Below are 11,736 nucleotides of genomic sequence, written 5' to 3'. Positions count from 1 at the left end.
CTGCATATGCCGAGTCTGTTTTTGTTATCACTCCTATCTGAGGAAATGTGGACATTTTGTTGTTTATAGGGCTGGGCAAAAAGTCAATAACAGTTTAGCTTTAATATTAATATAAGTTATATCGCAATATAATTTGTATAAACCCTAACCCTTGTATAAATTGAAATAAAAACAGGTTCAATTTAATATTCTGATAATCATTTCTGGCAGGCTGTACACTGCACAAATACTGGTGGAACACTTGTAATTACTTTGAATTACTTTCACTGTTTTCTTTTTTTACCAAACTACAATTTAGGTTTTTTGCAAAAATCAGTGTTTAATCATCTGACATTTATCATGATAATGATCATCAAATTATTAGAAAATGTATATTGTTAACTTTTTATTGCCTTATTGTCCAACCCCATGTGTATGTTTAGTGTGAATATGACAATAATAGAATATATGTGTGGATATAATGTAAATCAAAGCTTATCCATTTGAATAAGACAAAAACACCTCTAATTTCCTTAGCTTTGTAAATAACCTGTAATAATGTCAATTTCTTTACCTACTGATATATATGTTGCTATACAACCAGTGTAGTATTAGTTGTTACCGTTAAAAATTAAACGTAAAAGAAAACTATTAAACGTCGTTAGCGGAAGTAGTTGCCAACAACATCCGGGTGACGTGAGAAAAAACGAATTGGCGGGTTGCGTTCGAATTGCTACGCCCTGCATTTCCTCTGAACGAAAGTAAAATTAACTAATTGAAGTTGTAACTAAACGTCATCGTTACCGCGTTGGGTATTCTAACATTTGTTACTTTTATGGCCGTTTTTTAAATACACGCTGACACGCTTGAAAGCTTCTCTTACAAACGCTAGCAGTAAACTTTGTGGCTAGCAGCTAAGTTAGCCGTCTATCTAATGAATATAAGCTATGTTAGCTTTTTGATCGGTGACCACGATACAATCCGCTTCAGTGTTCTATCACCTCTGAATCATGGCGAACCCGGCGTTGTTTCAGAAAAAGAAAGGAAAGTATCTGTGGTTTGCTCTTCACGGGCTGGGATTTCAACCGGACACTGCTATATCGTCTTTCGCTAAACTCAAAATCAACGTTAAACACATCAACCTGGGACCGTGAGTCTGTTTTTGTATTTATTTTGAACAGATAGAAACACTGCTATAACAACTTCTAACCGTATAAGCGTATCTGTGAGCTATTCACAACTCTCGACGTTAAATCTTGCCTTAGTAACAATAATTGTGTTACTGTCAACAGGAATATGTTTGACAAACCAAACAAGGGTGCTGCCTACATTGTCATCCATTTCCTCTTGGTGAAACTCAACTCGACGCGTTTTCAGGACGCATACAGGTACATTTTACCGCTTACCCGTCAACGACTATTAAACGTGTGTTGCATTAATTATGTTTAAAATAGTGTTTATGTTTTGGTTTAGACATTGCTGGCCTGTACTCGACCACAAAGCAGATGCTGAGTTTAGGAAAGTCACCTGCGCTTGGCTGCGAGAAATAATGGTAAGCATTTTTGTTTCTCAGTTGTGTTCATTATCTTGGCCAATTTTGATATGTCACTCATGTAGATTGTAAAACGCTATCTCCTCTAAAATGGAAGAACACATTCAAAGTATTCTTCCTCATTCCTTTTTGATTCCTTTTGTCTTTGACATTTTCACTCTGTTCTGCCCTTTTTCTTCTCATGCTTTCTACAAAGATAAATGGGAAGTTTTTCATTCACTCACTTTATCATGACATGTCACAACATGAGATGCCTTGGACATGTTGTCCATTGTAGGGCCAACACAGAAATGATCAACCATTCATAGAGAGAACACACAAACTTTGTTTCAAAAAAGAAACATGCTTGATTTTCACCTGACCTTGGAAAGGGTGTATGACCCTGGATGCCCCTCTCGGTCAGCCTTTTTCATAGATTGGTAGACACAAACATTTGGGGATGTTGTCAATTTGAGGTTTGGAAACACCCAGAGGACTTTTTATTCAATTTTCTGCATTTTTTGGGGGGATGAAACAAGCAATTGAGAAAGTGATTGACAGATGAATCAATGATGAATCTAATAAATAATAAAAATAAATTGTGTGTAGGATGAAATTGCGAATGCGGGATCCAAAGTAGTTGCATCCTTGTTCCTCTCCCCCGGAGGCCCAAAGTTTATCAGCTTGATGCTTCAGTTGGCCAACCATGTCATGCTGCAGGAAATGAAATCCTTCACGAAAGGTAGGTGTAGCTGACAAAATGTCATTTGTTACAACTGTCAAGTATTCAAGTGTAGAATGACGCAAGAATGGCCTTTTTTTGTCACACAGTTTAATTTTTCACGTAGTTGTCTCATAAAAGATGAGTGATAAATCCTGAATGTTGTCTGTGGTAGATGACTGCTGGGTTTCAGAGTCTGCAGCAATGCCCGCTTCCTCCTTGGATATGGCTGTGAAGAGATTCAACCTGACCACTAAAAGGTTTTTGAAAACAGCAGTGGATCAGGACCGTTTTCTCCTGGAGTACCAGAGACGAGCCCCGTAAGTGCATGTAGCTCATTCACTTCTTCCACATGCGTGTTGCATCAAGAAAAGGCTTACACTCTCGACAGGTCGCGCCGGTCCATCACAGAGCCAACTAGGGCTGTAATCAACCAAAGAAATTCTTGGTAGACTGAAGCCCTTAAATTTCGACTCATAATCGACTAGTCAAGGGGGGAGGGGTGTCGACAGAGTCTAACGACTCTGAAAGCGTTTTACATCACGTGCATCACAGCGCAATATCATAGCCCATGATTTCCGAAAATATACTTTGTAAACTAGTGATATCAACGCAAGAACTGTTGAGGAATATTTAGATTATTTGCCTCTGTGCATGTCCTGGCGCTGAACATAGGAGCTCAGCTTCGCGGCTGAGACACAAATAGACTGCTGTCGTCGTTGCGGGCGGGTGCGCCTGCAGTTATAAAATGATTATTAGACTAAAACATTGAAATATGCCAATTCTGATATGTTCATATACTCAAAACGGACGGAGCAACATAACACAGACAAGTTACCTTACCGTTTTTATATGATATGCCATGTTTGTAGTCGAGCTGTGATATGCAAACTGCATTTGACTTTTTTCCCGCCATCTATTTTTGTAAAATGCTGCCACACTGCCGCTGTCTTTGACATGGATGTTAGAGGAGGACTGACTGTAGCCTAAAATGAAACGCTCAAAATTAAATAAAACCACCAGACCAGAACCAGAACGTATTGACTCATAAATCGACCAGTAGACTGGGACTTTACAGCCCTAGGGCCAACATACTACAAATGAACAAAAATAACACAAGATAAAATTCAATCATAGTTTGGGCAGAATTCAAACAAAAGAGGGGCACCTTGAAGAGATGTACAATTTCCAATTTTCCCAATTAAATATTAATTCCAAATATGCAAGGGTCCTCCATGAGGTTGAGTTTGATATCTTCCACTTAAATTCACTATACTTCACTCTTCTGGAATGTGCTTATTTGTCTCTTTGTCACATTTTTGTTTAATATACATGGTGCTTGTTGTTTTAACCTCCTGTAGCCCCCTATACAAGCCTTGAAATTATTTTATTTAACTTGTAAGCACAATAAACACACCCATCAATTGATTATTTTCAAACATCTTCTGACTGCCTGCCAATGAGTTATTTATGGTTACTTCACTGTTGAACTTGAAGGAACTTTTTGTGGAAATGAGATGAAAATGAAATCCAGTTTGATTAGTTGATCAACAACAATGAAATGTGCTGTCACAACTGTCATGCTGCGTTGACATTAGAGACAATATTTAGCTCTTGCAGAAACAAACGCTCTGATCACTCATGTTAGTAAGGTAAAATATGAGAAATTTATAAGGGCTGCAACAATTAATGGAAAACATAATTTTGAGTTTTAAAAAACACTGGTCAACCTTGTTTTTCCGACATTTTATGAACCAAATGATTACTCGATGAATCGAGGAAACGACAGACAAATGATTTTGAAAATAATCGTTAATTGCAGCCCAAATCTTTTTCATACATGGTTGAGTAAAAATGTGAAAATATTTTAATTTCGCCTATTTAATAAACTCCACACTTAATTAGCTGACGTTTTTATTCAGTCTAGTTGAAAGTTGGATTCAATTACATGTATTTTTTCCACTGGAGCTTTAGTCAGGGGTGATTGCATACACTGCGGTTGATGTAGCATGTGATTGGCTGTTTCTTGCCCCACCTGTTTGTGTGTCTGCAAACTCTTAGTTAACGAGGCCAGCTGGTGTTTGATGGAAGGTGTTTGCAATCAGCTAGATTAAATGCACATGTGCTTTGTAAATGTTTGCACATTAGATGTGTAGTGTTCTGCTTTGAGTGAAGTTAGAGTCTACTTTGTGTCGGATACTTATTGTTTTTTCTCTCTTTTGTAGGCTTCTTGTAAAATCTATGAGGGATTTCAGAGAAGATGGCACCAAGTACAATGAACTACTCAAGTACGTGTGACTTTTCTTTTTTCCCTGAACCGCCGACTGGCGTTTTTTAACCAACTAAACAGATTTCGAAACAATTTCCTTTCAGGCGTTACAGCAGTGATTCTGTGTCAGAGGAACTTTCTTCAGCTGAGAAGACAAAGAAGGTATTTAATCTAGTTACCAAAACCTTTTTTCCCTGTGTGTTCTCTGTTGACATGAATTACAAAAATACTCAATTGTCCACAGGTGCGCTCCTTGTGGGCAGACATTGATCAAATGTTGTCAACGATCAAAGAGGAGCAGAGTTCAGTGGCAAGTGTTTTGAAAGGGGACGTAGACCAGTACGTCCTGGATGGAACGGATCGAGTACTCAAAGTTCCCCGCAGTCTGCTGGAGAGAATTGAACAGCTCCCACATCAGGTGAGAGGAAAAACACTGGGCCTGTTAATTGTTGCATGTTTTAGTTATGTTTGTAGTCATTTTGATTAAGCAAAATGTTTGTCATATTTTTGTACCATCTTCTATTGTAGAAAAAGAAAATCATTCTAATAACTATTTTGAAAATGAATAGGTTTAGTGTGTGGTGGTGTTTTTTTTTTTTGTTGTTGCTGTGTTTTGACAAAGAAATCATTAAAACTGATATCAAGGTTTTTTCTAAACCAGGTAACCTTCACACTGCATGCAGTCTTGCTTAAAATCAAATAGTCTTAAATGGCCAGTCACACAGCTTAAATGGCTTTGAATTACCAGTATTGTACTATACAAATGTTTCTGGTTGCATACTCTGCAGACATTAATGTACACTGCATCTTGTGATTAATTTTGTTTTTATAAAACACATTAAAGAAAATCATAATTTTGAGGTTTCGGAGACTCTGATCAACATTTTTCTGATGTTTTGTGGACCAATTTCATTGAGAATAATCAATCATGTAAATCCTTATTTGGAGCCTTACATCATATGAATGCTATATATATAATCAGCTACTGCATGTGTATAGGCTGTAAAAGAAACAAAATGCAATAGAATAAACTTACATTATAAACGATTAATGTAGTATGTGTTGGGAGGCAGATACCTGGGCAGTCCTGAGCAGTGCTCTGTCCGTCACTAGTCCTCCCCATAGCATCCGTGCTCTCTGATGACCATGGCGAATTGAGAGAAATCGCCACGGACAGATACGGAGCAGACACTTCAGTTTCTGACAGCTTAAATGTTGACTAGACATACTGTGTAAAAGCACTTAGTGATTTAGCACGAACCATCAGGGTTTGGAATTAAGTGAATGTTTTACGAAATTAACTTGGTGACCCAATCTGATATCAAATATCGACTATTAGACTCCAAGCCACATGAGAACGATCTCCCATTCCATGTTACATGACTGTGCCCTGAGCCTACAGTGGATCTCATCAGACCCAAGCATTCATGTTACTGCTGTGTGAATTTTTACATCAGTCTCTCAGTGTCCTGTTTGTGTGCGCATGCCTTCCAGTTGAGTTCAGGGAATGTGTACGAGGCCGGTCAGCTGAACCTCCTGTGTGTGTTGGAGCTGATGAACCACGCGCTGCATGTCCTCAGAGACGAGCGTCGGCGTCTCTCAGATGCACCAAAGTCTGACCTCAATCCTCGGCATCTGCAGGAGAAGTGTCAGCAGATGGGCCGCGTGCTGCAGGACCTCCACCTCATCAGGTCTACATTAACTCACTTGAATTGATGTACTTTCTCTAACTCCATTGCATTAAGCCCATTTTCTCTTTTAGACAGAAGATTTCTAAAGAGCAAATTCCTGGTGTCAGAAATAGCATCAGTGAGATGGAGACTGAGTGGGACAGGAAGTGGATGGACACCATCGAAGATGCACCACTTGACGGTTTTCTGAATGAGGATCCTGTGAGTGGTTCATGGAACTCGTTCACTCTTAAAGTTGCTTTAGGAAATGGGTCATTCAGCTGCATTAGCATGTTGTACATGGGGACAAATAACTGTCTATTGGTGCGGATCATAACAGCCCTTTTCAGTGCAAAGTTGCAAACATTTATTTGATTTCTTAATGTTTTTAGGCTCTCGGATTCCTGTCACCAATGGCGCCACTGTCATTTAAGCCGGCCGCCGAAGCTACTTACAGAAGTAGTGTGTTTTCTCAGTACCCTGCTAAACTTCTTGGTAAGCAGCATCAGATTATATTGCAGTTGATACTTTATTTTGGATGCTTCTTTATTTTGTTTTAAAATTTTCAGAGGAGAAGCCTGCAGTGGTGAAATCACAGGACGTCATCAACCTAAGTTTTTCAAACCTTAAAAGGTATGCAATCTAATATTTGAAATGTGAGAATAATGGTGAGTGGTGACATTATAAACTATTAATGTATGTGTTGGGAGGCAGATACCTGGGCAGTCCTGAGCAGTGCTCTGTCCGTCACTAGTCCTCCCCATAGCATCCGTGCTCTCTGATGACCATGGTGAATTGAGGGAAATCGCCACGGACAGATACGGAGCAGACACTTCAGTTTCTGACAGCTTACATGACTTGACTAGACATACTATGTAAAACCACTTAGTGATTTAGCACAACCCCTTTTTTTGTCAGAACTATCGAGACCTGCAGAAGTCGGGGAGTATACCATCAGGGTTTGGATTAAGTGAATGTTTTAGGAAATTTTAACTTGTTGACCCAATCTGATATCAAATATATCGACTATTAGACTCCAAGCCACACGAGAAAGATGTCCCATTCCATGTTACTTGACTGTAGTCACTATAGTGACCAACATTTGTTAATCCACTGAAATTTAATCATGGAAGTTGGGTTAAAGTAATTTGTAAAGTTAAAAAAATTAATTGTTTAAAAATCTGGTAACCCTGACAGTGTACAGATGACCAGGTCTTAAAAAGATTTTAAAAACCTTAAAGACAAATTGGGTACATGCACCACCTGCATTTGGAGGAAAACAATTGAAAGGGAGTAAAATAAAAAAAAAATGATTGAGTCTCTTGACTGTCTTTGAAACAGCTCTTTCTCAGAGAGGAGTGAAAGTCCCATTGTCACCACTGAAGCTTCATCTCGAGTGAACACCTCTCTGGACTGGCTTTTCGACACACCTCCATCTCCTCCCCTGGGGGCTCCAGCTTTACCACAACCTCAGGCCAATGTTGTATGTCTAACCTGTTTTTCAATCAAAATCCACAATTTCACATCAACATTTTCTTTGGATTAAATGTTATTTAATTTCTGTATTAATTCAGGCCAGTGTGAAGACCACGACTAGTGTTCACCCAAAGGTGGCCCCTGCAAGAACCAAGACGCAGATATTAGACATGGAGTATGATAACCTCGCAGATCAGGTAAAGTAATGGTCAAGTTCATTGTGGAGGTAATTGGTGCTTTAACATAATGATGTGACCAACTTGTGAGAGCTGTTCAGTTCTCTACAGCAGGCTCGGCACACTTTGTCCCATCCAGGATGCTCTGATCTACATCCCTGTTAAAACAACACTGTGTGATTTAGTTTGCAGATGCTGTAACTACAGCTAGTCCCACAGAAGGCACGGTCAGAAGTCTGGACTTGGAGGGCCTACTCAGCACTCTTCATGGAGATCCTTTCTCTACAAGGAAGCAGCTGCCACGTACACCTGAACGTTTAAGTAAGTCCAAACTTATTTTTTCCTCATGCATTCGGTTCAAAGTAGGATGGATATACTGTATCTATATCGTGACAAGATATGGTCTTAGATCGTCATATCATAAAGATCTAACTTTTCCTTCTGACTGTTTGATTATATTTATATTGAATAAATTAATGAAATTAACTAAATATTATATATTGATTAAAGAAATACAGAGTTCACAAATTATTTTAAGTCACTTAATACTATAATTTTAGCCTAATTATCACAGCAGAAATTGACTAGTCACTTCTTTCTAACATGCGTAAATATCCTGTTAAGAAGCCAAATTAAAACTGACATTAAAGGTAAGTGTATTTTAAGCATGTAATGGAAATATAAAACAGGTTGTGTCTTGGTATATTATCACTCTTATTTGAGAAGCATAAATATCTCAAGAGTCGAAATAACCCTTGTGCAGCTTTATATCCCCTCTCATATTGGTGTTTAGCCTAAAAATAGATATTATTAATTTGATTCATATTGAATGGTTTAAAAGTACACTATACGACCCCCCCCATATGACAGCACTAGTTAAAGTGTTGCATATGAACGGAAAGGCATAGTTATTAGGTGATTATAGGAAAATGTTTGTTTTTCTAACCAAGACATCTTGTGCTCTCCCCCCACCAAGTTCTGGATGTGAAAAATTCATGGAGGAAAGCCCTCGAAGAAGACAAAGTGAAGAAAAAGCTTAACGAAAGCACAACACCTCCTTCCTTCCAGGAGCTCCATGTGTCAATGAGCCCTGACACCCCCACTGTGGTGACCCCCAGCAGTCCCCCTGTCTGCCAGCAGGAGGCCTCATTCAAGTCCACAATGCTGTGGGACACCTTCAACTCTGACAGCCTGGGCAGCAGTGCGGTCCAGTTCAGCCTCAACCACGAAACTCTCCCCGAAATGCCAGAGTGTGACAGTATGCTCAGCTTTGGGGATGACGTGGTGGAATTGAAGAGTGAGGAGGAGGAGGAGCTTCTCTTTCCCTTCATAAAGACTGAAGCAGAGCAGCCACCACTAAATGCAGCTAATCATTGGTTTAAGAGCCAACAGGTGTGTGAAGATGGCTCCTTTATTGAAAACAAGGAGAGGACATTGTCAGGACACAATGTCTCTGGTCTGGAGAGAGACTGGCTCTCAGGGCCTGTTAAGTCTGTGGAAGCCTCTGCAAAGGTTTTCTCCCTGGACCTGGATTCACTGGAGATGCCATCACCTCCAAAACAGGATTACTGCCTCCCACAACTCATTACATTCTCGCCAATAGATGACTTGAAGTTTTGATTACACCCACTTTAACAGTCTTCATTGTCTTAAACGTCTTTTTGTTCAAAAAATCTATACATAGATGTAAAATGGCAATAACGTCTAGTTCTGCCTAGTTTTCTGTGGTTTCAGTCAGATGGTTTTAATTTAAACTAACAATGCTTTAATAAAAAAAATGTAAAACTTGTCATTTTTCCTTTCCTGTCAACTTGAAAATGTTATCGTTGGAAAGGGGTTTTAAAGCCTTTCTCATTTGTGATTTACAATTCAGATGAAAGGAAAGATCAATTTATGCAGCGAACTGCAATGACTGAAACCTGTCTGGACTAAGAGTCACAGGAAGCGACTGCAATACTTGGCTATGAGTTGTATTTGGACAGAAAAGTCAGAATCAAATCCTTGGTCCTCATATCCATAAACATGTATGGTTATGTTTTTTCACTGCAACTAAGATTGCCCACCTCATTCATTGTGTTGTCAGTTGAAACTTCCTTGACGGAATATATTTTTCATTGAGATTTACAGAAGAAATGAGAACGGGGCAAATGTAAAATGTCAACATTTACATGTTTGAATAAATTGAAATTAGAAAACATGGAATTGTGTTGCAAGCATAATATTGCGTTATAGTTGGTGTGAAAACTATCATAATGGTAACTGAACAGATCCTCGCTGTGTATACTTCTGCGACCAACTGCCAGACTAAACCAGAAAGGATTTGGCCCCATGAGTGCTATAATTATTTGACACAAACTTCCCAATGTATGTGCATTGTATGAAGTTTTTCTAAAGACAAGAATTTTGCTTTTGTCACCCATTGTTTACCCCCCTTAGTAAGGCATAGAAGTGTTCTGAATTCAGTTTGTGTTTAAATGTACCCTTCTCTAATCTTACATTAAGACTCACAATTAAATTCACATTAAAACTCAAATGTTCTTATTTGTACTGTTTGCTATTGCTAAGTTAAATTAATTTAAAACCACAAATTATAAAAAGTATTAGTCACAGACCATTGATTACTTTGTATTTAATACACAGTTGGAGCTGCAGGATGTGGTTGTTTTTACTTGCACTGAATTCTAGATCTGTTTAATTGTATTTTATTAGTAATGGTAATTAAATTAGCTTTTTATGCAAACATGACAGAGTAATAATTACTGTCATACACATAATTTGCATGTATTTTCTTAAAGGGACGGAGCAGCAGATTGTTCTTTTTAATTCACCTGTTGCTTCTTGTATTGGTGTAATGTTTACCTTTTTACGACAGAGGGCGTGTGAACAGTAAAACTAAAGAAAAAAAACGCTGCCTTTGATTTCAAGGCAGCGGTTATAACATGGAGAACACGGGAAGTCAAGCCATTTCACTTTCACAATAAAGGACGCAACATTTAGCTGTAGAGGAAGAATTAAAAAAAAGTGAAATGAAAATCCCTCCAGACAGTTAGTTGTAATAAAACACCATTTTAAATTAATTTATACACAGTTAAAAATGACAAAATCAGAGCTAAGAAATATGAAAGAGTTATTAAATATACTGATATACATGTAAATGGAGCACATATTCAGTGATAAGCGTCTTTACACTACCTAATGGTATTATGTACTATGCAATATATGCTTATTTTGCCTCAATTTTGAATTGCCCCATTAAGATAACAGAACCAATTTAGAATAAAATAATAAATGCAGGATAGTCACAAACATCAATACTAATTAACCACCAACTACCACCAAAATCTGGTGATGTGGTGATAAAGACGAAGGAACTTGTGGTAAACTTGAGGAGGATCAATGTGCCGGTGAACCCTGTTTACATCCAAGGGGTTAGTGTGGACATGGTGGAGGAGTACAAGTACCCAGACTGATGTACACAGCACCACACAGTGACACAGGAAATCATTCCTGCCTGTTGCTGAAAAACTACAACTCTGAACTTTAAGAGTCATCTGCCCCATGTATACTGTGTATACTAAATGTGAATTACTGGAAATTGTTAAGTATGTGTTTTACTATGTTGATTGGGACTTGTTATTGACAGAATTACTGTATAATTTTATTTTCATTTAATTTCGTTTTATTCATATTCCAACTCGTATGTATACTGCACGTCTCGTTGCTTTCCAGTAATATCCAGGAGCTTTGTAAGAAAATATTTTTTGTTGCCTCAATAAAATAATTCCGATTCTGATTCGTCCCCAAATTACATTGAAAAGACAGACCGGAAGTTGGTGGTTTCCTTGCGGTCTAGCTTGACAGCGCCCCCAGCGGTCCGCGTCAGTAGCACCAGTGAGGTCTGTGTAGCCTGTGCT

General features: G+C 38.4%; 1 protein-coding gene and 2 non-coding genes across 3 annotated transcripts; all 3 read left to right on the top strand.

Annotated features, from left to right (window-relative positions):
* Positions 1–669: 669 nt before the first annotated feature.
* On the top strand, positions 670–10,355 carry haus6 (HAUS augmin-like complex, subunit 6). The gene is made up of 16 exons (XM_058626232.1): positions 670–1,129; positions 1,272–1,367; positions 1,453–1,531; positions 2,120–2,252; positions 2,407–2,551; positions 4,457–4,519; positions 4,605–4,662; positions 4,745–4,918; positions 5,995–6,191; positions 6,263–6,392; positions 6,563–6,665; positions 6,740–6,803; positions 7,512–7,653; positions 7,745–7,843; positions 8,008–8,143; positions 8,799–10,355. Exons 1-16 carry the CDS (start codon positions 990–992, stop codon positions 9,440–9,442), a joined length of 2,403 nt encoding a protein of 800 aa, XP_058482215.1. The 5' UTR covers positions 670–989; the 3' UTR covers positions 9,443–10,355.
* Positions 5,564–5,694, top strand: LOC131457372 (small Cajal body-specific RNA 8). The gene has a single exon (XR_009240019.1). It is a non-coding gene; the product is annotated as a small Cajal body-specific RNA 8 (non-coding RNA).
* Positions 6,875–7,005, top strand: LOC131457373 (small Cajal body-specific RNA 8). Its single transcript, XR_009240020.1, has one exon. It is a non-coding gene; the product is annotated as a small Cajal body-specific RNA 8 (non-coding RNA).
* Positions 10,356–11,736: the final 1,381 nt, after the last annotated feature.

The sequence above is a fragment of the Solea solea genome, chromosome 3 (assembly GCF_958295425.1).
Source record: "Solea solea chromosome 3, fSolSol10.1, whole genome shotgun sequence".
NCBI lineage: Eukaryota > Metazoa > Chordata > Actinopteri > Pleuronectiformes > Soleidae > Solea > Solea solea.
The sequence above is the reverse complement of the archived record's forward strand: the minus strand, read 5'-3'. Positions and strand labels throughout refer to the sequence as shown.

Coding starts and splice junctions, on each gene's coding strand:
- haus6 (XM_058626232.1), top strand. CDS start 990: ATGGCGAACCCGGCGTTGTTTCAGAAAAAGAAAGGAAAGTATCTGTGG. Junction 4,520..4,604: donor AAGTACAATGAACTACTCAA/GTACGTGTGACT, acceptor ATTTCCTTTCAG/GCGTTACAGCAGTGATTCTG. Junction 7,654..7,744: donor CACAACCTCAGGCCAATGTT/GTATGTCTAACC, acceptor GTATTAATTCAG/GCCAGTGTGAAGACCACGAC.